This window comes from Phyllobates terribilis, unplaced genomic scaffold, assembly GCF_046119375.1.
Source record: "Phyllobates terribilis strain yellow unplaced genomic scaffold, ASM4611937v1 Scaffold_8__6_contigs__length_399053987, whole genome shotgun sequence".
Lineage (NCBI taxonomy): Eukaryota > Metazoa > Chordata > Amphibia > Anura > Dendrobatidae > Phyllobates > Phyllobates terribilis.
The window spans coordinates 367,485,231-367,513,205 of record NW_027362768.1 but is presented as its reverse complement, the minus strand read 5'-3'; the positions used below and the strand labels follow the sequence as shown (position 1 = coordinate 367,513,205).

Below are 27,975 nucleotides of genomic sequence, written 5' to 3'. Positions count from 1 at the left end.
AACTGTGTATAGTTTGCTAAAATGAAGATTGGGGGTTTCTTATTACTTTATTTGAAACTTGAGAAGCCTAAAAGGGCCTCATTACTACACCAATAGAAAAAAAAGTAGGCATCGTCTTTAGTGTAAAAGTCTGTACATTTTATTTCACCATCACATTCCCTCCGCGGCTGTAACCGGTTGTTTAGTGCATGTTGGTGGCGCCGGCGACCACAATGGCTTCCTGGATTTCACGGACAATTAGGATTCGGGTCAACATCTGCTCCATCTGCTCTCGGCTGATCGGCTGGGTAGAGTACCAGATTGGACTGTTTGGAGCCACCACTGGCTCTGGCGTCAGATAAAACGTGTCATTTCGACCTTTCACGCTCTGTGGGCTGGAAATGAAATAAGATTAGAGGATTAGAAAGTATGCTGGATGACATTTAGGGTACATCCAGGCATAGGAAATTAAGGTACTAAGTGCACAAATTGGCTGTATGGAGCAGTCACGCTCGGGAGAGCTGCTGGCCAGTCCGTGCATTGTGGTCCGATTTACACAGCCGTTTGCCTGCGCCATAAGGATGTCTTTAATTACTGCTGGATCCTTCCTGCCCTTTAACCCTGTAGGCTTTTAGCCTGGGAGAGGCATGTCTGTTAAATATTAGGTTTAGGGTGCTACCAGAGAGAGGTCGCCTTATCCTGGCTGCTGCGCTCTCATGTATTGGCCAATTTGTGCGCCAAACACCTTTATTTTCAAAATCTATAGGAGCTATAGAATGCGGACACAAAGGGGAGTATGGATTCAACAGAAAACCCATGCTTTTTATCAAATCGGTACTCTGCTCTGTTAGGCAGGAGCTGTACACTAGAGTGATGGGACCCAGATCTCCATTAATCTGCCAGCATTTATTCCAAACGGAGTTAAATGATGTAGCCGCCCTTCCTTCCCCCCTCACTAATTCCACTAATGATTGCCACATGACTCTCCAGGTCAGTACGGTTCCGTCTATATCAAACTTGTATAGGTTTATTTTTCTTAAAGTGGTTAAAAAAAAAATTCTAAAATTTGTGGGGAGTCGGAGGGGGACACAAGTTAGTTTTGCATCAGAATTTTCTGAGACGTGATACTTTATTCTTCAGTCGATAGAGCAGCGGTAGGGCTTGCTTTTTTGCACGTTCAGCTGACATTCTTAATGATTGTTTGGGGTACATGCAATGTTTTGATTACTTTTTATTGAACCTTCTTGGTAAACTGGCAACAGAAATCATCAACCCTGGAGTTTCAATGTTTTTTTTCCCCAGCATTCACAATACGGGATAAATATGTTGTTAATTCAGACAATTCCAAATATGCATTTTATATTTTATACATTTCACTATTTACAATATAGAAACATATAAAAGTTTTTATAACACCAAAAGGGGGGAAAAATATTGGGCAGCCAAATATATGGAAATAAGCCCTCAGTCTATCTAAATTTCTATTTACAAGGAAAATAGACAAACTGTAACCTAATTGCTTTACTTCCCTTTGTATTTAATTGTAGTTGGTTTCTCCCCCAATTAAACCCCCAAATACAGAAAACCATTATGTTTTCCATACCATTTGAAGAGGTAGAAATCATAAAGTTTAATGGGGCATCGCAGGGGATTTTCAGGATTCTCTGTTTGCTCGGCGTACATGTCATCTGAAACTGGAAAACCTGAAACGAGAGCGAGTCTGTATAATAGATAATTGAAATAAGACAAGGATACAATTTTAAGTCACAAACTAAGTGATTTACCTTTCTGTTGTCCTGTCTGGTGGATTCCAAAGGCCTTAAGGTATCGGATGCTGGTGCTTTTATCTTTTGGGTTTGATGGATTCTTTTTAGTTTGTCTCAGGACCTTGGAGAAAGCCAATCTCAGGTGCTGGTCGACGGTTTTCAACAAAAAATACCTGGTAAGGAAGAGAAAACAGATTCATGCTGGCATCAATTATACCAGAAACGTATTCCAGTCCACGACATGGGCAGCTGAAAGATGCGGCAAAATTTATTGTGCACACTAAGTCTTGATGAATTTCCCCCCTCAGTGGAAAGGTCTCCAGGGTTGATGGCACCGAGGTACACCAATCCTTTAACTATGTAAACCTAATCAAAGGGAGGGTGAGGTCCTCTTTGGTCATGCCAGTATCTCGATAGCAGTGATGAAAGGGTTAAAGGGAACCTGTTGGCCGATTCAGGCTGTCCAAACTACAGACAGCATGAATAAGATACTGGCTTCATTATTGCAGACATGTATGCTTTACTCTTAACCTCTTAATGACCAACAATACATCTTTTTACAGACCTGATAAATAGGAGAATACCATCCCCAGACAGGTAACAATTCAGCAGCTGTCAGCTGTACACTATTAGCTGATAACTTGCTGCATCAGCCACGATCAGAGTTGGCACCGACCATGGCCGTTTAACCCCTTAGATGCTGCTGTAAATAGCGACTACAGCATCTAAATGGTTAACAGAGTGTGGCGGCTCCCTCTTTAACCCCATCGGCACGCTGAGATTAGGATTGTGTGGTCCTCATGATTGCCATGGCAATTCACTGCCAAATGACTGTCTTCGAGTCTTTCGGCTATAGTGACCTGTTCAGAAATGAGCAACATTTAGGTGGTAAAATTAAATTTTTTTCATTCCTGTCATGCCACTTGGCATTAATTCCTGAAATGCACCTGAAGGTTTAATAAACTACTTGACAGCAGTTTTGAATATCTTGACTGATGTGGTTTTTAAAATGGTATCACTATTGAGGGTTTTCCAATATAAAATAACTCCAACGTCACTTCAAAACTGAATACGTCCCTAAAGAAATAAATTTTGTAAATTTCCTGGAAAAAAAAAAATGAAAAATTACTGCTACATTTTTAAACCTTCTAAATACTAACAAAATAAAATAACATTTTACAAATGGTGCTGATGTAAAGCAGACATGAGGGAAATGTTCTTGATGTGTTTGTGTGGTATGACTAGCTGGATTAAAGGGACAATCATTCAAAGTTTGAAAACTGCAATTTGTTTGAAATTATTTCTGATATTTTTGTAAAAAAAAAAACAAACAAACAAAAAAAAAAACAGACCTAAATTTACCATTATCGTAAAATATAATGCATCATGAAAAAAAAATCAATCTAAAAAATCACTGGGATATGTTGAAGAGTTCCAAAGTTATTGCCACAAAGTGACACTGGTCAGATACCAAAAATTTGGTCTCATCATTAAGGGGTTAAAATCTGGACAGTTCAGAGAAGACTGACCTTGAAACGTGACTATGAGGAATCACAGAAGTTCCTGTTATTTGTGTGTAATGTTCCAGTCACAGAAGTTAGAGCAGACAGCTGGACACCGGCAGACAGCTGGACACCGGCAGACAGCTGGACACCGGCAGACAGCTGGACACCGGCAGACAGCTGGACACCGGCAGACAGCTGGACACCGGCAGACAGCTGGACACCGGCCGGCGTGTAACACCCATGCTTCACTTGTGCTACAGCGCTTAAGCAGCAGTGATTAGGGTAAATGTCAGAGCATCCCACAGACCAACGGCCTTGTAGCGGGCTCACTGCGCAGACATCTGCTGTGTCGGATGGAAACCTCTACTAGATGGAAGCACATTGGGCAGGCATCTACTGATGCCACATTACATAGTAACATAGGTTGAATAAAGACCTAGGTCCATCAAGTTCATCTTCCCTCCTCCAATTGTACTCCCTACACTAACTAACTGGGACTAGCCCTCACAAATGTATTATTTTTATTATTGCTGCACTATTGCAATTAAAAATATACCCGTTTAGAATTTAATTTTTGTTAATTAGCTTTATATATTTTGTATTACTCTTGTGATTCTAATAATGGTATTACTAAAATCCCTATGCCTAAATCGGTTGATCCAGAAGAAGGCAAAAACCCCAGGAAACAATCAGCCAATTTGTGTCACAGGGAAAAAATTCCTTCTTGACCCCGATAAAGGTGATCAGTCCTGGAACCCCAGATCAAACCTTATGTTACTAGTTATGTAATTACTATTACCATACTAAATGTACTACTATAGTTAGGACAGTCCTGTGCAGCGAATACTGGTGTTCCCCATTTGACAATACAGCCCACAGCCACTGTGCCACCCTTATAGGCATACATGGCACACCCTGTATGGATTACTTACTTTGTATTAAAAAACATAAGTGTAGTTAGTAATGTAGCAGGAGAGTGGGCGCCCAGCTGTTTGCACTCCCACAGCATCTCCTCTGTCACATGGCTGGGAATGATGAAACCTAAAACAAAAAGAATAAGAATTATTCAAACCTAATTACATTAATTAAATATGAAAAAATAAGGAACTAATGCAGAAAGATGAAATCAGTCACAAAATTCTTCACTGACATTTTAGAAAATGCAGACACGACATCTCCGGATGATCCAAGATAATTTAACACAGCAGAAAAACTTCACATACACCTACAGTTAGGTCCATATATATTTGGACAGAGACAACATTTTTCTAATTTTGGTTCTAGACATTACCACAATCAATTTTAAACAAAACAATTCAGATGGAGTTGAAGTTCAGACTTTCAGCTTTCATTTGAGGGTATCCACATTAAAATTGGATGAAGGGTTTAGGAGTTTCAGCTCCTTATCATGTGCCACCCTGTTTTTTTAAAAGGGACCAAAAGTAATTGGACAGATTAAATAATTGTAAATAAAATGTTCATTTCTAGTACTTGGTTGAAAACCCTTTGTTGGCAATGACTGCCTGAAGTCTTGAACTCATGGACATCACCAGACGCTGTGTTTCCTCCTTTTTGATGCTCTGCCAGGCCTTCACTGCGGTGGTTTTCAGTTGCTGTTTGTTTGTGGGCCTTTCTGTCTGAAGTTTAGTCTTTAACAAGTGAAATGCATGCTCAATTGGGTTGAGATCAGGTGACTGACTTGACCATTCAAGAATATTCCACTTCTTTGCTTTAATAAACTCCTGGGTTGCTTTGGCTTTATGTTTTGGGTCATTGTCCATCTGTAGTATGAAACGACGACCAATCAGTTTGGCTGCATTTGGCTGGATCTGAGCACACAGTATGGCTCTGAATACATCAGGATTCATTCGGCTGCTTCTGTCCTGTGTCACATCATCAATAAACACTAATGACCCAGTGCCACTGGCAGCCATGCATGCCCAAGCCATCACACTGCCTCCGCCGTGTTTGAAGGATGATGTGGTATGCTTTGGATCATGAGCTGTACCACGCCTTCGCCATACTTTTCTCTTTCCATCAATCTGGTAGAGGTTGATCTTGGTTTCATCTGTCCAAAGAATGTTCTTCCAGAACTGTGCTGGCTTTTTTAGATGTTTTTTAGTAAAGTCCAGTCTAGCCTTTTTATTCTTGATGCTTATGAGTGGCTTGCACCGTGCAGTGAACCCTCTGTATTTACTTTCATGCAGTCTTCTCTTTATGGTAGATTTGGATATTGATACGCCTACCTCCTGGAGAGTGTTGTTCACTTGGTTGGCTGTTGTGAAGGGGTTTCTCTTCACCATGGAGATTATTCTGCGATCATCCACCACTGTTGTCTTCCGTGGGCGCTCAGGTTTTTTTTGCATTGATGAGTTCACCAGTGCTTTCTTTCTTTCTCAGGATGTACTAAACTGTAGATTTTGCCACTCCTAATATTGTAGCAATTTCTCAGATGGGTTTTTTCTGTTTTTGCAGCTTAAGGATGGCTTGTTTCACCTGCATGGAGAGCTCCTTTGACCGCATGTTTACTTCACAGCAAAACCTTCCAAATGCAAGCGCCACACCTCAAATCAACTCCAGGCCTTTTATCGGCTTAATTGAGAATGACATAATGAAGGGATTGCTCACACCTGTCCATGAAATAGCCTTGGAGTCAATTGTCCAATTACTTTTGGTCCCTTTAAAAACAGGGTGGCACATGTTAAGGAGCCGAAACTCCTAAACCCTTCATCCAATTTTAATGTGGATACCCTCAAAGGAAAGCTGAAAGTCTGAACTTCAACTGCATCTGAATTGTTTTGTTTAAAATTAATTGTGGTAATGTCTAGAACCAAAATTAGAAAAATGTTGTCTCTGTCCAAATATATATGGACCTAACTGTATATAGGCCCCATCACTCCTGGTCATTTTTAGCTTTTCCCTCCGCTTCCTCCAAGTGCCATAATTTTTATTTTGCTGACATAGCTGTTTGAGGGCTTTTTTTTTTTTTTTTTTATTTAGGACGAATTATAATTTTGAATGACAATTAACTTTACCATTCAATGTACTGAAAGAAAAAAAAAAACAGGAAAAAAAATTTCAAGCAAAGTAGAATGGTGAAAAAAAAATAATGCAATTTGGACTTTTGTTATATTTTATGGTGTTTTATTGTGACCATGCAACATGATTCTTCAGATCAATACAAATGCAATCATACCAAACTGGAATGTTGTTTTTATTTTATAATTTGATTTTGATCATTTACATTTTAAAATGTTAATGTATAAACATGGGTGCCCCTTGCATGTAAAAAAGACAGATGACAATATCGATAAAAATGTCTACGTTTTCATAAGCTCATCTGACTATAGTTTTACAGACACTAATACCATTTTTTTTATTTTAGTTTTCAACTGAAAAAAAAGGGTTGAGTGGTGAGTAGATGCTGCCATTTAAGCTTTAATTACTTTTTCCCCCCATCTTAAAACTTTTTTAGTCCCTTAAACCTGCAACTGCTTGATAGCTTGTTCTATATGATGTTATACTTCAGAATAAAAGGCCAATCTCTTATGACGCTTAGCCTGTGGCTGAGCTTGATGGTGATGCAGAGATGGCATTGACTGGTGATGCAGAGATGGCATTGACGGCGGTGGTGGGAGGGAGGGGGTGTCTTCAGTTCAGTTCTATGGCTGCATAGATCTTTATGCAAAGATTAAAAACACGCCTCATCCTCAGTCATGGCTTGGGCCGGCGCATGAGTAGTAGGATAATGAGGCATTTGCCCACATACAGTAACGTCCTACGCATGTGCCGGCCAAAGGAGTCATGAAGGATGTGAGGCCATGGATGTGAGAAATGGATCAGCGAATAGCAATGTCAATCAGGGAGAGGAGGGTGGCGGCAGGCACAGGACGCTGGAGAGGGATAAGGCCCCACAAGTAACCAATGTTCCCTCAGAGCTGCTGTGGTTATTGATCCATACACAAAATCCTTCAAGGATTAATTTATGTGGAATATTAACTAGTTACAGAATATGGGATTGCTTACCGAGGGTTGTAACTCTTGGCTGAAATGTTTTCAGAACTTGGTGAAGCCACTCTGTGAACTTGATATAGTAAGGATCTGAAAATATATCGTCTACTCTTCCATTTTCACAAAGGTACTGGAAAGAAAGATTACATAAGCATTTAAAAAAACAACACCACACACACACAACAAAGTACTGAAATTGCACCATATTTCCTTAGGTTGTACCACAAAACACAGACCGTAACCAAGTAAGATTTTACCCACCTTCTGAATACAAAGGAAAATGTAATAGAGCACGTCTGGGTCATAGGGTTCTCCTTCGCCGTTGCGAGCTTCTTTTGTCATGAGGCATAATCCATAATTCAGCTCTGCAACTGCTGAAGATATGAGATCCTCCTGAAACCTCAAGAGCTGGCGTCCTGGAAGGAGACATATAATGAGACCATTGTATTGTCGTACCTGGTCAGGCAGAGAGCCCAGAACTCGTCTTACTGCCTGGCATTATGTCATTACATCGGAGCTGGTCTGAACTGTTAATTCCTGGGGGTCACTGATGATTTTGGCTATTGCACCTAATCCTTCCCCTTTCCCTAACACAAGGTCTGTAATTACACGGGTCCACACATCACTTACACTTAGCTAGCGCTAAAATAGATAAAAGAGACTGGAGCAAAAAACATGCCTTATGTAACATGATATAAAATATTTTTCACAAAGTCACATTTTACGGCCAGTCTGGTCTAGAAGGTGTATGCTGGGAGTTATGTTCCATTCATCTTGGGATTACAACATTTTACCTAACCATATTTCTAATTTCAACGCAAAACTAGAAGCATCCTCCCTAGCATTTAAGGACAATATGTACATACGTCCTATGGGTGCCAGTCTGTTTTGGGAGTCTTTTTCCAGTTCAGCATTCTTTGTCTGAGCCCAGTTCCTCCAGACTTCTAATCCTTCTTCTGGTTTCAGTATATTTGGCAGCATCATTTCGGGGGAGGGCTGTGGGGGTGGCTCAACCTCTGCGACCTGAATTGTTTGGGACTGAAGGGGAAAAAAAAAAATACACACCATTAAATTTCTGTATCGTTTCTGCTTGTAATAATCCCTGCACCAAATACTGGGACACTGTCCTTTAGGTCCACATACACATTAGTCTAAGGTTGGCCAAACCCACACATCAAAAGAGTCAACGGTCTGTGTAGGAGGGTCCCTGACACATTATGTTGGGGAAAATAAGGATCCAGACCACGACTTCCGATTTTTGACTGCTGATCAGTTTGTTCTTGGCGAAATAAGATGTCTGACAGTGGTTCTCTCAGAAAGCACAGGAGCGTAATATACAGCCCGCATCAGCCCGTACCAGCAGAGCATCATACACAGCCCGCATCAGCAGAGCATCATACACAGCCAGCATCTGCCCATAACAGCAGAGCATCATACACAGCCAGCATCTGCCCGTACCAGCAGAGCATCATACACAGCCAGCATCTGCCCGTACCAGCAGAGCATCATACACAGCCAGCATCTGCCCGTAACAGCAGGGATTGGAGCGTAATACACAGCCAGCATCTGCCCGTAACAGCAGGGATTGGAGCATAATATACAGCCCCCATCTGCCCGTACCAGCAGAGCATCATACACAGCCAGCATCTGCCCGTAACAGCAGAGCGTCATACACAGCCAGCATCTGCCCGTAACAGCAGGGATTGGAGCATAATATACAGCCCGCATCTGCCCGTAACAGCAGAGCGTCATACACAGCCAGCATCTGCCCGTAACAGCAGAGCGTCATACACAGACAGCATCTGCCCGCAACAGCAGAGCGTCATACACAGACAGCATCTGCCCGCAACAGCAGAGCGTCATACACAGACAGCATCTGCCCGTAACAGCAGAGCGTCATACACAGCCCGCATCTGCCCGTAACAGCAGAGCGTCATACACAGCCAGCATCTGCCCGTAACAGCAGAGCGTCATACACAGCCCGCATCTGCCCGTAACAGCAGGGATTGGAGCATAATATACAGCCGGCATCTGCCCGTAACAGCAGGGATTGGAGCATAATATACAGCCCGCATCTGCCCGTAACAGCAGGGATTGGAGCATAATATACAGCTGGCATCTGCCCGTAACAGCAGGGATTGGAGCATAATATACAGCCGGCATCTGCCCGTAACAGCAGGGATTGGAGCATAATATACAGCCCACATCTGCCCGTAACAGCAGGGATTGGAGCATAATATACAGCCCGCATCTGCCCGTAACAGCAGGGATTGGAGCATAATATACAGCCCGCATCTGCCCGTAACAGCAGGGATTGGAGCATAATACACAGCCCGCATCTGCCCGTAACAGCAGGGATTGGAGCATAATACACAGCCCGCATCTGCCCGTAACAGCAGGGATTGGAGCATAATATACAGCCCGCATCTGCCCGTAACAGCAGGGATTAGAGCATAATATACAGCCCGCATCTGCCTGTAACAGCAGGGATTGGAGCATAATATACAGCCGGCATCTGCCCGTAACAGCAGGGATTGGAGCATAATATACAGCCCACATCTGCCCGTAACAGCAGGGATTGGAGCATAATATACAGCTGGCATCTGCCCGTAACAGCAGGGATTGGAGCATAATATACAGCTGGCATCTGCCCGTAACAGCAGGGATTGGAGCATAATATACAGCCGGCATCTGCCCGTAACAGCAGGGATTGGAGCATAATATACAGCCCACATCTGCCCGTAACAGCAGGGATTGGAGCATAATATACAGCCCGCATCTGCCCGTAACAGCAGGAATTGGAGCATAATATACAGCCCGCATCTGCCCGTAACAGCAGGAATTGGAGCATAATACACAGCCCGCATCTGCCCGTAACAGCAGGGATTGGAGCATAATACACAGCCCGCATCTGCCCGTAACAGCAGGGATTGGAGCATAATACACAGCCCGCATCTGCCCGTAACAGCAGGGATTGGAGCATAATACACAGCCCGCATCTGCCCGTAACAGCAGGGATTGGAGCATAATATACAGCCTGCATCTGCCCGTAACAGCAGGGATTGGAGCATAATACACAGCCCGCATCTGCCCGTAACAGCAGGGATTGGAGCATAATACACGGCCCGCATCTGCCCGTAACAGCAGGGATTGGAGCATAATATACAGCCCGCATCTGCCCGTAACAGCAGGGATTAGAGCATAATATACAGCCCGCATCTGCCTGTAACAGCAGGGATTGGAGCATAATATACAGCACGCATCTGCCTGTAACAGCAGGGATGGGAGCGTAATACACAGCCAGCATCTGCCCGTAAGAGCAGGGGTTGGAGTATAATACACAGCCAGCATCTGCCCGTAACAGCAGGGTTAGGAGCGTAATACACAGCCAGCATCTGCCCGTAACAGCAGGGATTGGAGCATAATATACAGCCCGCATCTGCCCGTAACAGCAGGGATTGGAGCATAATATACAGCCCGCATCTGCCCGTAACAGCAGGGATTGGAGCATAATACACAGCCAGCATCTGCCCATAACAGCAGAGCGTAATACACAGCCAGCATCTGCCCGTAACAGCAGGGATTGGAGCATAATACACAGCCAGCATCTGCCCGTAACAGCAGGGATTGGAGCATAATACACAGCCAGCATCTGCCCGTAGCAGCAGGGATTGGAGCATAATACACAGCCCGCATCTGCCTGTAACAGCAGGGATGGGAGCGTAATACACAGCCCGCATCTGCCTGTAACAGCAGGGATGGGAGCGTAATACACAGCCAGCATCTGCCGGTAACAGAAGCTATCGACGCTGGCCGCAATTGATGCTGTTTAACTATTCAAATGTTCATGTGAACCCGACAGCGGCTTTGAAATAGTGCAATCAACAATCCTCGCGCTCCCCAGCGATGCGACCGATGAGCTACCGTTCTGCAAAAAATAAGCCCTCATAAGACAGAAAAAAAAGTGCAAAAACGAACAATTGTCCAGTCCCAAAGAGGTTATTAGTACAGCTGTATGGGACATGTTTTAGTTTCTTCATGTACCAGTTGGGGGTGCTATTTTAGAGATTACATTTTGTTTACTTAATTATTAAGCATAATACACAGCCCACATCTGCCCGTAACAGCAGGGATAGGAGAGTAATACACAGCCAGCATCTGCCCGTAACAGCAGGGATAGGAGCATAATACACAGCCGGCATCTGCCCGTAACAGCAGGGATAGGAGCATAATACACAGCCAGCATCTGCCCGTAACAGCAGGGATAGGAGCATAATACACAGCCAGCATCTGCCCGTAACAGCAGGGATAGGAGAGTAATACACAGCCAGCATCTGCCCGTAACAGCAGGGATAGGAGCGTAATACACAGCCAGCATCTGCCCGTAACAGCAGGGATAGGAGCATAATACACAGCCCGCATCTGCCCGTAACAGCAGGGATAGGAGCATAATACACAGCCAGCATCTGCCCGTAACAGCAGGGATAGGAGCATAATACACAGCCCGCATCTGCCCGTAACAGCAGGGATAGGAGCATAATACACAGCCCGCATCTGCCCGTAACAGCAGGGATATGAGCGTAATACACAGCCCGCATCTGCCCGTAACAGCAGGGATAGGAGCGTAATACACAGCCAGCATCTGCCCGTAACAGCAGGGATAGGAGCATAATACACAGCCCGCATCTGCCCGTAACAGCAGGGATAGGAGCATAATACACAGCCAGCATCTGCCCGTAACAGCAGGGATAGGAGCATAATACACAGCCCGCATCTGCCCGTAACAGCAGGGATAGGAGCATAATACACAGCCAGCATCTGCCCGTAACAGCAGGGATAGGAGCATAATACACAGCCCGCATCTGCCCGTAACAGCAGGGATAGGAGCGTAATACACAGCCAGCATCTGCCCGTAACAGCAGGGATAGGAGCATAATACACAGCCCACATCTGCCCGTAACAGCAGGGATAGGAGCATAATACACAGCCCACATCTGCCCGTAACAGCAGGGATAGGAGCATAATACACAGCCAGAATCTGCCCGTAACAGCAGAGCGTAATACACAGCCAGCATCTGCCCGTAACAGCAGGGATAGGAGCATAATACACAGCCCGCATCTGCCCGTAACAGCAGGGATAGGAGCATAATACACAGCCAGCATCTGCCCGTAACAGCAGGGATAGGAGCATAATACACAGCCCGCATCTGCCCGTAACAGCAGGGATAGGAGCGTAATACACAGCCAGCATCTGCCCGTAACAGCAGGGATAGGAGCATAATACACAGCCCACATCTGCCCGTAACAGCAGGGATAGGAGCATAATACACAGCCCACATCTGCCCGTAACAGCAGGGATAGGAGCATAATACACAGCCAGCATCTGCCCGTAACAGCAGAGCGTAATACACAGCCAGCATCTGCCCGTAACAGCAGGGATAGGAGCGTTGTAATACACAGCCAGCATCTGCCCGTAACAGCAGGGATAGGAGCGTTGTAATACACAGCCAGCATCTGCTCGTAACAGCAGGGATAGGAGCATAATACACAGCCAGCATCTGCACGTAACAGCAGGGATAGGAGCATAATACACAGCCAGCATCTGCCTGTAACAGCAGGGATTGGAGCATAATATACAGCCGGCATCTGCCTGTAACAGCAGGGATAGGAGCATAATACACAGCCAGCATCTGCCTGTAACAGCAGGGATAGGAGCATAATACACAGCCAGCATCTGCCTGTAACAGCAGGGATAGGAGCATAATACACAGCCAGCATCTGCCCGTAACAGCAGGGATAGGAGCATAATACACAGCCAGCATCTGCCCATAACCAGATAAATACATTGGTGCTAGGTTACTGGATATCAATGCTTTTTTAACTGCGTTTTTTTTTTTTTTTTTTAATCACAAAAAAGGCTCATTTAGCAGGACTTTTGAGTTTTAGGCTATGTGCCCACGTTGCGGAAATGAAGCAGAAAATTTCTGCTTCATTTCTGCATGTCCTTTCCCGGAAAAACGCATGCGGAATTGCCTTGCGTTTTTTATTGCATTGCAAAGGCAATTCCGCATGTGGAAACGCAAAATTAATGAACATGCTGCAGATTTTTGTGCGCATCAAAAACGCTGCGCTGCGGAAAAATCCACAGCATGGGCACAGAACATGCGGAAACTCATTGGGGACCATGGGGTGCGGATTACCAAGCGTTGTCGCTGCGGAAATTCTGCATCAAATATGCTTGTAAAACGCTACGTGGGCACATACCCTTACAAGAGACAGTACCGGGCGCCTTCATCTCGTCACAGACTGTCTGCAGAGTGACAACAGCCAGTGCATTTTTACAGTTCTCTCCTCTTGCAAACTGTCATATCGATTGTTCATCCAGATACTATTTGCATTGTCCGTGGAAAAGGGCCTTAAATGAGCGTCGAACGAGTTATCATAGCGTCAATCGTTGAGAGTTCTCGGTCTGGATAGATCCAGTTTAATAAACAGGGTTCAAGAGGTTCAAGTTTAAGCCTTTCCACATCTCAGTTTTGGAACCATTAAGTGTTAAAAATTTCGGTATTAAGTAGAGGTGGACAAATTACCAGGCCAAGTGGATACTTTCTGTAGCCCTGCAATAGCACTTTTTATAACTCTGTGCCATACATGTCAGATCAGGACATGTAATATTACGATAGAGATGGGATAAGCGGCTGCCTCGCACACACACAGGGCCGCTCGTCTCTTCAGAACAACATTAATTCCAATGTGTCGTACCCTTGTTTCCCCAGCACAGATCTGTATGAGCTCATACCGGCAAACATTTATGGAGATCCATTTCATTACTGGATTTCCAGGGCCTGGCGTCAGTCAGCATCTGTGTGGGTGAACTAGAGCAATCAGAATAGTCAAAAAATGATTCATAGATCATAATTAGACATTACGAACACCATCCCTTAAGGCAAGACTTTCTGCGAATCACTGTATTATCCATATGTCATTATGGTAATGTTACGTGAATGTTGGGTTGGCCCAGCAGACACCAGTAACACCTACTCACAAATTTCCAGGTGATTATTTTCTATTAGACCCCATCCATATAATTTATATATTAAAAGAAAACAAAAAACAGGCTTTAGATGATTAAGTAGTTGTGACATCACTAGCGGCATGTATTGACACACAAATACATTACATGGGGAAATGTATAGGAACAAAACATATTAAATAATTGAATGTGAGATTTTCATTCAGTCCAGTGACCCCGTCGCATACTATCTGGCCCTACTGCCCCTCTATGTATAACCTCCAGCCCCCGCCATGCCATCCGCCTTTACTAATGTGTGACAGAACATGGTTAGTAAAGAGCTCGGTCCTGTCATAGAAGCCACCGAGGTAACAAGTCCAATCATGACATTTCTTCCCCGTAAACACCCCTCCACCAATCACCTGTGAGTGATATTATTGGGAACAAGGTTGCCAACTTGATTTATTTTTTTGGACAACTTAAAAAAACAAAAAACAAACACAAACTATTTTTTACAGACACACTGGAAAATCATAAATCATTTTTAGAAGTGATACATGTCCTCAGTCCATAATTCTGATATGAAGACATCATCTGCATTCACTGCAAACTGTATAATGATAATTACAGTAAAAATAATTTGTGTAAGCTTCTTCAGCTTCAAAAATTTACAGACAGGGCAAAATAGTGACCTATTTTATGGAAGGTCCTGGAATTTCTGGACGGCTGATAACTTATTGAGAAATGGAAGGAACCGCAGCAACTCAGCCACAAAGTGGACACCCCATAACGTTACAGAGCAGGGGGGGGCCGAGTGCTGAGGAGCACAGGGCAAAAAAGTCACTGCAGAGTCCAAACCTTCAGCTATCATTATCAGCACAAACACTGCGCCCTGTCCGGAGCTTCATGGCCGAGCAGCTGCATGCAGCTGTACATCACCAAGCACAATGCCGAGCGTCGGAAGCAGTGGTGTAAAGCCGCCACCACTGGACTGTGGAGGAGACGTGTTCTGTGCAGTGACGGATCGCACTTCTCTATCTGGCATATGATGGAGTCTGGGTTTGGTGATTCCAGGAGAACGTTACCTGCCTGACTGCATTGTGCCCTCTGTACAGTTTGGTGGAGGAGGATAATGCTATAGGGTTGTTGTTTAGGGTGAACCTCAGCCACTTTATTCCAGTGAAGGGAAATCTTTAGGCTATGTTCACATGTTGTAGAAAATCTCCACTGCAGATTTGTTTACAAAACCCACATGCATTACTTGTCAATTTCATTATGGATTTCAATCCATTTATTAAACTATGAAGAGAGTGAAAATAAAAATGAAAATTCACTCCATGCTTTCATTTTTGTGCAATTTTTTATTTTTTTATTTTTTTGTAAAGTGTGAATTGTATTCTACAATAAATCGTTGCGGAATCTGCACCACAAATCAACATCGTGTGAACTTGGCCTAATGCTTCGGGATAAACTACACATTGGACAATCGCAGCTCTCAGCTTTGACAGAAGAGTTTGAACAAGGCCCTTTTCTGTTTCCCCATGACTGTGCCCAATGCACAAAATAAAGGCAAGGGTGGGCACGTAAAGTGTGGAAGAACATTACTGACTGCACAGAGCCCTGGGAAGCCATAAAAGCACCTGTAGGCAGAATGTGGAGGGCGCACATACAGTGTGTATACATGTATACAGGCGATATTTAAAAAAATAAATAAATAAAAAAAGTTAAAAATGCCAGGTTTTTGTTATGTAAAAAAACAAAAACAACAAAAAAAAAAAACATAAAAAGAAGAATCATTTCAGAACTTTTCCCACATTTAATGTCGCCCATAATCTGTACAAATCCATTAAGAAACAAAGTGGAATCATTTTGAGGGGGGAAATAAAAACATCAAAACTACAATAATGTGGTTTCATAAGTGTTAACACCCTCTTAGAATAGGGAATGTTGTTTTGTTCAGACTCTGCCAATCACATTTACTTTCATGTTCCATAATAGTCAGCACACGGCGGCTGTCATTTACAACGATACTGATTAACCCCATGCAAAGTTTCCCTGTTCTAGAGGATTTTCCTAACTATTTTTTAGTTGCATTTTATACCAAAAGCTGTAGTCTGCGAACAGCTCACAACACAGTAAAAAGGTCTCACTGTTGCAAGTTGTCAGTCAAGAGAAAAAAACGGGGAAAAAAAAAAAAATCCAAAGCATAAGATCTACCATGGAGCACTGAATACTTCACAACTGTGACATTACCTAGAAATTGACTTCCTTCAAAAACGGATGAAAAAAACAATTAAATTGGTTTGGCAGGCTGCCAAGAGGCCTACAGCAACATTAAAGGAGCTGTGGGAATTGCTGGCAAGTCCTGGTTGTGTATTGCATGTGATAGCAATCTCCTGTATTCTTTACATGTTTGGCTTGTGGAGTAGGGTGGCATGATGGAAGCCTTTTCTTAAAAAGAAAAACATCCAAGTTCGACTATGTTTTGCCAGAATCAACATATATAGTCTGCCAAAAGCATATGGGAAACGTGTTATGTCTGATGAAATCAAGGTTAAACTTTTTGGCCATAATTCTAAAAGGTGCAATGCCAACACTGCACATCACCATACCCACAGTGAAGCAAGGAGGAGGCAGTATTGTGCTATAGGGCTGCTTTCAGCAGCTGGAACCAGGGCTTTAGTCAAGGTGGATGTAATAATACTGTCATACCAGTTGATTTTGCATATAAACAGTCAAGCCTCTAGAAAAAAAAAAAAAAAAGCTGAAGATGAATTTTACAATTCAGCGCGATAGCGACCCTAAATATACCTCCAAATGACTGGCTTGGCCAGATGATAAAATTTTTTGGAATAGTGCAGAAGGATCCCAGACCTGAATTCAAGTGAAAATCTGTGGGTGACCTGAAGAGGGCGCTTTACACATGAGATGGCCCCTGCAATTTTACAGATGTGAAGCTACTGCAATGAAAAGATAGCCAATTCTAGATGTTCCGCGCTAATAAACTGACCCAAAAAGATTGAGTACTGTCATAAACTCAAAGGGGTTCACCACTTTCTGCCAAATATGTGTTCTTTAATCCATTACATACACAAACATGCCGGGAGTGAGCAAGGGGATTGTGTAGGACAATGGCCGTTTCACGCTGCCAAGGCGCTTCCATGGATCCAAATAATCGATTATTTGGACCTGTAGAAGCGCCTTGACAGCATGAAATGGTCTTCAACCTACACAATCCTCCCTGCTCACTCCCTGCTATTTCTAATGGATTAAAGAACACCTATTTTGCACTTGAATGACATTGATTTATCACTAAGGTGTGCACCACCAATGAGTTCTGCATTTGGCTGATTTACTCCACATATGGGAAAATAATTTTGCTAGGAAAATAAGAGCTGGTGCCCGATAACCTCCACTCCATTTTTTTATAAATTCAAAAGGGGACTGCAACAAAGCATTAGTATAAGGATGTGCACATTTATGCAAAATTATTTTAGTTATTTTTCACCCCAAAACATTTGATTTTGAATTGAATAGATTATGGGTGACATTAAGGTAAAAAAAAAAAAAGTTCTGAAATAATTCTCTTTGGCATGATTTTTACATGACAAAAACCTGTTATTAACAGAGGTATGTAGACTTATAACACTATATATCTCGCAACTAGCATGTTGAATATTTCTGTAGTCATAGGTAGTAATTGGCCCCTTCAACAGAATATGTAGATTAATTATCATGGCTCATCGAGACAAGTCCTATCATCATATGATTCTCATCACTTTCATTACATATTTTTCTCTCTTTACACAAAGAATTCTACGTCTTGGAGAAACAAAGATTGACTATAAAATGTCTACGTCAGTCCTGGATAAAGAGGGAACTTGTTTCTTAGTCATCCATGTTTGCTCAGTGCGGCCAAAAATAACTAAACTTGACCAACCAAACCTTGCATGTGCAAACACTTGTGTGAATTGTGTAGAAAGGAGACAGTCAGGAGAGATTAAAAGCCGTATGTAAACAGCGAAACCAGAGAGCGACCGGGACATTACGCAGTGGATTTATGCATGTGAATAATAATAATAATAATATGGGGGTAGTTTTACGGCTTCTTTTCCTTGTAATTAGGCATAAAAAAAAATAAAAAAAAACCTACAAAAACAAATATCCATAAGTAACAGATTTTAGAGAGGGGAAAAAAAAGACATGCCAAACAATGAAAAAATGAATTACAGATATGTTACACATAAATATGGGGCTCTTAGAGAACATAGTGATTAAAGTGTGTGAGCCCATCTACCAGCGACAAGGCCACCTATTTAGCTGGGACCCTGTACTAAATAGACTTGCCTCTCTTTGTGCATAGACCCAAATTAACTTTGGGAAAGTAGGATCTAGATAATGTCTGTCTTTTTTAGTCAGAATAGAGAATAGCTAGAGCCTAATTTTCCCACAGATCATTTGAGGCTAAGGGTGCATTCACACTACTATTACTACCCTATGTGTTGGGGCTGAAACGACAGCCCGACTGCAGGTATACCGACCTTAGCTAACAGCCTCATAGGAATATATGGGTCAGGCAGAGTGTAGAGGGGGTCGGGGGTTGGGACTGGGGCTTTAACAGATCAAACAATATGGTATGTGAGTGCACCCTTGGCCATACAGTGGGGAAACTCTGTTTAGCCATCTATAAGAAGTAGTAGTCTTTATGGGCTCACATGCATTGATCAAAATACCAAATCTTTCTGTGCAGCAAATATAACACATGTAATTAATGTCTGCAGAGTGCTGAAGCATTTTTGTATGCATTGTCACACAGAACTACATCTAGGTGTGCATTCATGTGACTGAAGCGGGCAGGTTTAACAGTATGTGTTACAACAGCTATTACTTCCCGAGTGTGGGTCTCCTGATCTGAACTAACAACCACGAGGCTTGTCGGTTCAGGAGACACATGGTCGGTGTGTATTCACATGGACGGTCTACGCTATTATCCACTGCGGGTTTTGGCTCCGATGACTGCATCACAAGTCAATGCAAAACATTAGTTTGCTCAGTCTTTGCCCTTACACTTCTGTCATATCGGATTCATGGCTTTATATTTGAAGCTTCTTTACTCTCCTTAAAGAAAAATAAGCATGCATGCAGAAGTTTGGCAGACGTGGGTATGAATTCCACTTTCAATCTATAAATTATTATAACGAGAGTGAACAATGTTCCCAGCCACCGGCCTCCCCCCGCACCGTAGGTTACCTGTAGCTGATGCTGCTGCACTTGCTCATGCAGCGCTGTCTGCTGCTGGGGGTCCCATATGTGGACAGTCTGTGCCGTATTCTGATAAGCCCCTGCCACTGCCTGGACAGCAACCGGAATGTGGATGTTCCCATTCATAAACTGGGCCGGAAAAAGGGAGTTTGCCAGAGTCTGCACTACTTCCTCATGATTTTTTACCATTTTGTCCTTGTCATCCTCTAGTTTTACAGCAGTCAAGGCGGTGGGAGAGCCTGTGACATGGACGGCATTATAGGCCTCTTGAGGGATGGCAATGTGGGTTATGTTTTGCTGTTGCAAATCGCTGCGGGTGTTTGCTGAATACACCGGGATGGTCCAAGTCTCTCCTGTGGGGCTTGTAATGGTGCCTGTGGCCCCATATAAGTGAGCACTGTCCACTGTCAGCAAATCTGGCCTCAGGGACACGTAACTTTGCTGCTGTCCTTGTGGAATTGCAAGTACAGCTGCGACTGGCTGCCCTGAAATTGCATATGACAAAGTAATGGGCATGTCCACCTTACGTTTCTTTACAGGCTGGAGGACGCTTGAAGTGCTAGATCGCCGTTCTCCCTCTCTCGGAGATCCCTGCTGTGACGGAGGAGGTGAAAGCGCCCCTACTGTTTGTATCTGAATCCCACTGCCCACCGACTGTCCTGCCACCAGATGTGCCTGTATCTGTTGGTGTTGTATATGGTCATCCTGGAGGTCCGTGGGTTGCATCTGCTGGCCAGGCTGAACGTGCTGCACCTGGATCTGAGCCACCTGTAACTGGGAGTTTGTGAGCTGCTGTGCAGCATTGGCGGACTGAAGGGACTGAGTCTGTATCGTCTGTGCATTTTGTGCCGTTTGAGACTGAGCCGATCCCTGGATCTGGACTTGTACTTGAATTGGATGCTCATTAGACTGGTGGACATTGAGCTGTGGCGAGAGCTGCTGGGCAGTCACCTGCTGGGGAGATTGCTGCACCTGGAAAACAAGTTAATATCGATTAATAATGCCGAGATAAAAGACTTACAGTGAATTATCATAAATTGCAAAAAAAAAAAAAAAATCATAGCAAATAAATTGAATAAATGAAAAAAAAAAAAAAGAAAAAGTCATTACATCCAGTAAGAACTTTTTCAACCTTAGTAAAAGAGGAAGATTATTTTGCCTTAGACAATGATGAATAACGTACAGCAGAAAAAATATATTGTTAAGACTACCTATTCCCTTTTTTCTGTTTAAAGAGATTATCCGGGACTTTGTTTTTTGTTATAGGGCTAAGAACTTACCGTATCTACCTGCTCTGTCTTGTGACGAGTCTCCCGCTTCTTTTAACCTCAAGTTAACAAAGCCGTTCTCTGTCTTCCGTTCTGCTCTGTCGAAAGGGCGTCACTGCCAATGTGATGCTGATTGACAGCCGGCTTCCTGATGCACTATGCTGAGCGCAGCTGTCAATCAGCATGACGTCAGCAGCGACGACCAGTTGACAGAACGGAGTGGAAGAGAAGTAGCTGCTCTGTCGATGTGACGTCACCTGGAGTAGACAGGAATGGTGATTGACCACTCTGAACTGGAACAGATCATCTCAGGGCAAAACCAGGCAGGTAAGTTCTTAGGGACTTTTATTTTTTTTTGCTACAGGGCTAAGTCCCACATAACCCCTTTAAGACTGTTTAATATTATACATGCACAAGAATTGCCATGTTGTGTACAATTTTTGTAAATGCAATTAAGCAGCAGTATTTACGTGACAACAGCAAAAATGGTGTAAACCCCTTCCCAAAAAACACTGTTGAAGTTTGCTAGCTCTTGCCATTTGTCACCAAACACTGATAGATATATATATATCTATATCTATATCTATATATATATATATATATATATATACACAGTTTTAAAGAACAGTTGCTGCAGTATTGGCATTAGACATATCAGGAGAGCTGGATGGTCCCCTTATCTCTAAGTTATAAATAAAATTAAAAAAACCTGTATAGAAATATAAACTACAGGTGAGAAAAACAAGACATAAAAACACAGATTAAATGACTGCACAGAAAAACAAATCACCAATGAGAAATAAACCACCAGGGACGGAAGTGATCAGCGTGAGCCAACATGAAACTGGATCCATCTGCACATAATTATTATGTTGTTCTCATTACTGGTGCCTGATAAAAGACTTGGAGATGCCCTTAGACAACGAGGGGTGGGGGTTATAGTTGTGCTGATAATGAAATGCAATACCTCCAGGAGGAAAATTGTAGTCCCTCATTTAGAGCTCATGTGTACAGCTCTATTGTATTAAATGGTCCCATCTTTCACAAGGGGTAGTCCTGACTTGATATGTCCTGTTATTATCCCATAAGGTATAAGAAATTATGATAGATGCAATAAAAAAAAAAGCAACAAAAGGCTGTGCATGTAAGCAGCCAACAATTACATTTTCACCATACTTTAATAGTCCTGTTTTCATCAGGACTTTTCTGTTCCATGTTACGGCTGCAATTCCCGGCCTCATCATTGGTCTCCTGACCAGAACTAACAGCATCGTATAAGCCTACAAAGCTGTTAGTTCAGGTCGGAAGACAACCCAATTAGGCTGGGAATTACGGTCAAAACAAATCAGAATATATTGTCGCTATATGGTCATGTAATTAAGCCCATACACAACTACATGACGTAATCATGTCCGTTCTATTGAAAGCATTACCACTATTCTCATGGTATCAACTTACTGGAAACTTCTTACTGGTGCCATAAATTCATACAAATATTACGTAAGTCGGTCACCTCCAGTGCAGGGGGAAAAGAAGAATCATATACAAGCTTTCTAGCAATATTGTTACTGATGCATCAAGAAAAAAAGGTTTTTATGCAAGAACTGCATAAAGCACAAGATTATATTATAAGGAAGGAAACCGTTACTTTCTTCCGGATCAGGACAACTTATCCTTGAACTGAAAATTAATCTGAACTTAGGAGAATATGTAGTTGCAGATTTATATATATATATATGTAAATAGCCTGGGATTTTGGGAAACTGACCAACAAATCTTCTGAAATACCAGAGTCCTGCGACCCCTCGGGAGAGAGGTTGATTCGATTCAGTTGAGGGGCAGGGTAGTGGATCCAAGGTCTGATGAGCAGGTCGGGAATCTGAAATCAACAATGGAAACTCAGCCACCAACATCGTGAGCTAAAGAAAAAAAGGCTTCAGACATCTCAAATCTCCAGGCATGTGAAAATATTGTGACCCTTTCATTTAGGAGGTCAGACTTCCTCATTGTAAAACATCTCTAAAATTTTCGACTAGTGTGTCGGAAGCAAAATGGAAGTTCAAACAAACGTTATTAAAGGGGTTCTATAGCCGTATATAATGAGTTTCGTTAACGGTATATACAAATCTATACAAGCAGTAACTTGTATGAAGCTCATTTTATTGTCTATGGGAATATATTTACATTTCATGCTTACCCAAATAGTCAATAACCCCATTATTAAAACTGTAGAACCCCTTTAAGCAACCTCAATGCATCCAAACTAAAACCATGCGAGAATATTCTGCCGTGACATCAACATATAATACATTAATTACCAAAAAGTAAAAGAAGGATCAGTCACCTGAACTTGATGGGGCTGCACTTGGATTTGCTGTTCTTGCTGGGTCTGTTGCTGAACACTCGCAGTCACAGGGCAAGCGAGATCCAGCAGCGATCCGGCCACTTCTGTGCTGTCTGTGTAAATACAGTTGGCCCCTTGCTGATACACCATGGTGCTGGTGGGGGGCTGATGAAACTCCTGCATGCCATCGGGCCCTTTTGAAGCCAATGAATCCAGAAACTCCTTCATCCTGTGTTGTGGCACGGTCCGAGCTTTCAAGCGGACATACTCTTCATACGAAATGTTTTCCAGAGAATTATTCATAGCGCACGCTCAAGTCCTGAAATTAGAAGGAGTCAATAATTAGGTAAAGGCTAAAATTTCTAATCAAGTTACCATATACAGAAAACTTAAATATCATTTAACTCATATACAAAGCTGCCCTGGAATTAGGGTCTCATTACATAGCTTTCTGTTCAGTCAGCCTATTTACTAGCAAAAATAATGGCACTTGGTGCCAATGTTGCCCATAGGCATGAAGATCACCCCCTTTAAGGACGTTGAATGAACAAACTACAACATCATGATTCATTTCCGGTGCAAAATTGTTCACATAATAGCAAAAATTATCTACTTGCATGGTAACTAATAATCAAGAAAACACAGCGGGTCCCATGAGGTCTACTATCAATGTCAACATGCAGATCATTAATTGCAATTGTTCAGTCCATGTACACCTTAGCTGCCTGGCACCCCGTGAAACCAATAAACAGATAATTACTGCAGTCATTTAGGGGTTAATGTCACAGCAGTGACCTGGGGACCCAGTGGCCTCCTGCTGAACCCAGGCCTGTATTCACCCTCCCTTCTTGTCTCCGTCAGGGAATTCCCTTCCTACAAAAGAGTCTGTTGCGCTGGTAGCGCGCCCCGCGTGATGCAGGACTCTGCTACTACAATGGAGGCTCGTGCACAAAGCCTCGGGGCGGGAGGAGGAAGCAAAAGGATCCAGGAACATGTGGAAAGAGCCGAGGCCCAGCAGGGCACATCCTCCTTTCTGTTCTCGTATGGATCACTAATGCGACCAGCCTCCACTACAATAGTGTAAAGCATATTATAGCAGCCAGGTGGGAACATTCCCTGTGATCTATGAGCTGAGACTTCTATATTTACGCTCCAATATTAATATAAGTGTAAACTTACTGACCCACTAAGCTAAAACAATTATAACAGACACGTGACGACTATTCTATACATGACGCGTGTGGGCAAGTTTAAAACCAGAACTAGATCTGAGGCCGGTGTCACGTGTATCAGGGTCTGAGTAAGAACTATATAGCCTGAACTGGGTTGGCAACCGTCCGTAAATTGTTTTTTTTCCGCAGTCCTTAGTGGATCGGCTGCAGATTTGAGATATGCCTATGATGCTGTTGAGTCAGGAAACACAAGGCCTGTTCAGACATCACTGCTGGTGAATACGGGATTCAAAGAACAAGAACAAGAACAAGGAAGAGCAGCAAAATTAGTTGCCATTTTCTAAGCATGCCCATCACATGCTGCTGGGACTTCTGGCTCTCCAGACCTACTGTATATAACCGGCCCAAAGTGCAGCAACAAGCTTTATAGCAAGGAGAAAAGGCCATGAAGAACAACACGACAATTTCTGGTCCACAAGGCCTTGCACATTTTAACCTGTCCTCTCCTGCCATAACCTCTTGTCCCTATGTAAGACTTCTCCAGTGCTGCACCCATACCGAAACATTACACCTCCGACACCTCTCCGCTACGGCCAGGTTGGTGCACCAGATTTTTGGCCAAATGTATTAAAGAGAACTTTAAAGAAAATCTAAGGTGCGGTAAAGTAAAGCAGGGAGTGCGGGAAATAAGGGATTATGATGATAAATGAGTAAACGAATTGGATCCATCTGACTTGATGCAATCCTTGTGATCCTGTCCCATCTTGGTACTCGCATCCTCACGTGGGCACAAGCCGGGCTCATCAGCGGCACAAGTGTCTGGTGTCCTATAAAGGTTATCACCATCTTATAAAAGGATGGCAGATAGCTGGGACAAGTTATTTTATTTGTGAGGCTGCGACATCTGGTAATGTTGTGGGAACAGCTATGACATAGAGCTGCAACCACAGAGGCGTCCTAATCGCCCGCTGCTGGCCCCATTGACTTGAAAATTGTACAAAGGACTCAGCACTAAATCTTCACTGTGTCTCCGGCACGCCTCGGGTGTTGGGGGTTTCAGATCGACTAGAACCAGGGCGGAGGACTCGACAGAGGAGAAATTTGGACACAAATGACGTGACATCTGAGGGTATGTGTCCACGATCAGCGTATTTTCGCTGTGTCCATAGCGCTACGTCTGATCGAGCAGGTAAATCCGCATGTGTTCATTGAAGACATGCGGAGTTACTGCATCCAATACATTATATTGGGGAAATTTCTGTTGCAGAGGCAAGCATCTCTGCAACAGAAATTGACTTGCTGTGGCTTGAAAAGCTGCGCTGCCGGCAAGTTTGCGCAGCTTCAAATAGAAGCACAGCAGGCATGGGATTTCTATAAATCAAGATGAGCTGCGTCCAAAACGCTGCTATTACGGATCATGGGCAGGCAGCCTAAGAGTGTGTGCAGACACTGAGTATTTGCTGCAGAAACGCAGCATCAAAAACGCAGAGAATTGACATGCTGGAGATTATTTTCTGCACCAAATCTGGAAGTCAAAAATACTCAACGTGTGCATGACACTTCAGGTTTCTCACTCACTTTGCTGGCAACAGGTTTTGTCACAAATCCATGCAGAAAAAAATATGACAAAAAAAAAAAGCACTAAATCTGCAACGTGCGCGCATACCCTTAATTGTGCAATGTGACTGAGTGCGGTCTACTGTTCCCTGTTATCAGTCAATGGGCTGAATAACTAAAATTCCAAGTCTTCCATCACCATGGAGCCGTATGGGAGGGTTACAGTAAATCTGGAGGAGGGTAACTGTAGCCGATGTGCAGCGCATGGAACAATGGAAATGAACTAACTTGTTCACCTGAGCTCTCGCTTATGTGAACGAAATTATATATATATATCTATCTGCTTGCACCAATCTGATCCACTTTCGGTACAGAGGGGACAGCGCACGATGCAGACACGGGCCGGCCATTAATGCGTTTCGGCTGCATTCACGCGTCCTGCAATATCCGGACTGTCCGTCAGCGTCGCTGACTCCGCACAGAATGAGGAGGTGGGGTCTGGAGACCACCGGCCCGGATATCGCAGTCCGCAGCCGTGAATGTATTAAATCTCTGGCATCATACACAAATCCAAAGCTTATTGTGTGGGGTTTGGTGGCGATCACCTCACAGTAACCACCATGGAGGCCAGACCAGTGCGGCGTGGCCCCGGGAAGGACTCTGCGCCCCGTACCGCACAGGCCTATAATCCGGGTCCGTCATTTACGCGTCGTACATCACATCACTCCGCGGGGGACTGTCCGCTGTCTGGGAAAAGACCCAATGGCTCAGGTCACTGTCCTCTGCACCCGCCTGACAGGCGGCAGCGGTACTGCACCGTGTCTGCGTCCCGTCAGCTCCCTCTCGTCGCTGCCATCGCTCCTTTCTCCCTGTCCCCGCCCTCCCTTGGCTTATCGGGTATGCGCATGCGCCCACAAAGGGAGACGCGGCGGTGGAGGCGCGTCCTCGCCGATGTGCACAGTCGCGGTGACGCGCACCGAGCTCCTTAAGGCGGCTGACAAACAGAATAACGGATCCCAGTGAGGTCACGCAGAGGCACCGTGTGATAGAGCAGAAGCCGCGAGTGGGGCCACGGTGGGTGGTGTTCCTCCGCGCCACTTCTGAGTGAAAAGAAATAAGTGGCCGCGGAGGGATATCGTGCGCGAGTGCTGCGCGCGGCGCTGAGGAGAAGGGGGGGGATCCCGCGCTTTTTTCCCCTCTGTGGAAGCACCGGGCGGGAGCGCGCACGGACTGTGACAGAACGTCGGGAGCGCGCAGTGTACACGGCGCTGAGGTAAGGGGAGACGATCCTCGCTCCGGGGGACGCCCTTTCCCTCACACCGGGAGTGACGCCGCTTCTATTGGGGGCGCTGAGGCCCTGCGGTCCCGCCCGTGTCTCTCACCTCCCCCGCTGCTCGTTGTCCAGAGGCAGCCCGTCCCCTCCTCCTCCTCCCCAGGCGCGGCCTTGGCTTCTCCTTCTTTTCTCCCCGCCGCCACCACGTCAGTCCCGGCGGCTCCGTTCTCGGAACCCCTCCTCTGTCCTGACGGTTTCTCTTTCTTTTTTTTTTTTTCTCCGATAGATTATTTTCGCCTCACAGCTCCCTGGGCGCCATCTTACATTCAGAAGCCGTCAGCCAATCGTGGACCCGCGGCTCGTGCTCGCGAGAGTTGTCGAGCAAATCCCGCGATGTTTGGGGGCGGTGCCTGGCTCCACTTAAAGGGGCCGCGCAGCCATGAGAGCGCTCCATGTCCCCCCAAGTCTCACCCCACACCATTGTGATAAGATGGGACCAGCTCAATGCATCCGACCCCCAAAGTATAAAGCAGTGAAACTACAACGCTCAGCATGCCCAACGGCCTTCACCTCCCATAACATTATAAAGCCGTGATTTGGACTTGCTGGGAATTGTAGTTTTGCAACAGATGGATGCGAAATGTGATGGCGCCCTGTGATCAGAGACATGTACACCGCTACTGCTAATGTGACCGAAACTCCGTCTCTGGATTACACTGAGGTTTATATGTGTGAATCCAAACCGCATCCCGATTAGCGAATATAAAAAAGCAAACACATAAAATGGACATTAAAATAATAGGGTGAAAATAAAGGACAAAAACCT

The 27,975-nt window shown here is 44.1% G+C and overlaps 1 protein-coding gene across 4 annotated transcripts; it reads right to left on the bottom strand.

Moving 5' to 3' along the window:
- Window positions 1–116: 116 nt before the first annotated feature.
- QRICH1 (glutamine rich 1) lies at window positions 117–27,536 on the bottom strand. 4 transcript variants are annotated; one of them, XM_073644874.1, is made up of 11 exons: window positions 27,259–27,536; window positions 23,148–23,466; window positions 22,572–22,682; window positions 19,524–20,507; window positions 8,128–8,299; window positions 7,523–7,677; window positions 7,277–7,391; window positions 4,183–4,291; window positions 1,764–1,918; window positions 1,583–1,682; window positions 117–374 (listed from the first exon to the last, which is right to left on the bottom strand). In XM_073644874.1, the coding sequence occupies exons 2-11, from the start codon at window positions 23,448–23,450 to the stop codon at window positions 182–184; spliced, it is 2,397 nt and encodes a 798-aa protein (XP_073500975.1). In that variant the 5' UTR covers window positions 23,451–23,466; window positions 27,259–27,536; the 3' UTR covers window positions 117–181. The 4 variants fall into 4 exon arrangements, with proteins under 4 accessions (XP_073500975.1, XP_073500976.1, XP_073500977.1 ...); XM_073644875.1 differs by lacking the exon at window positions 27,259–27,536 and adding an exon at window positions 26,694–26,768; XM_073644876.1 differs by lacking the exon at window positions 27,259–27,536 and adding an exon at window positions 26,550–26,661.
- Between the last annotated feature and the right edge of the window lie 439 nt (window positions 27,537–27,975).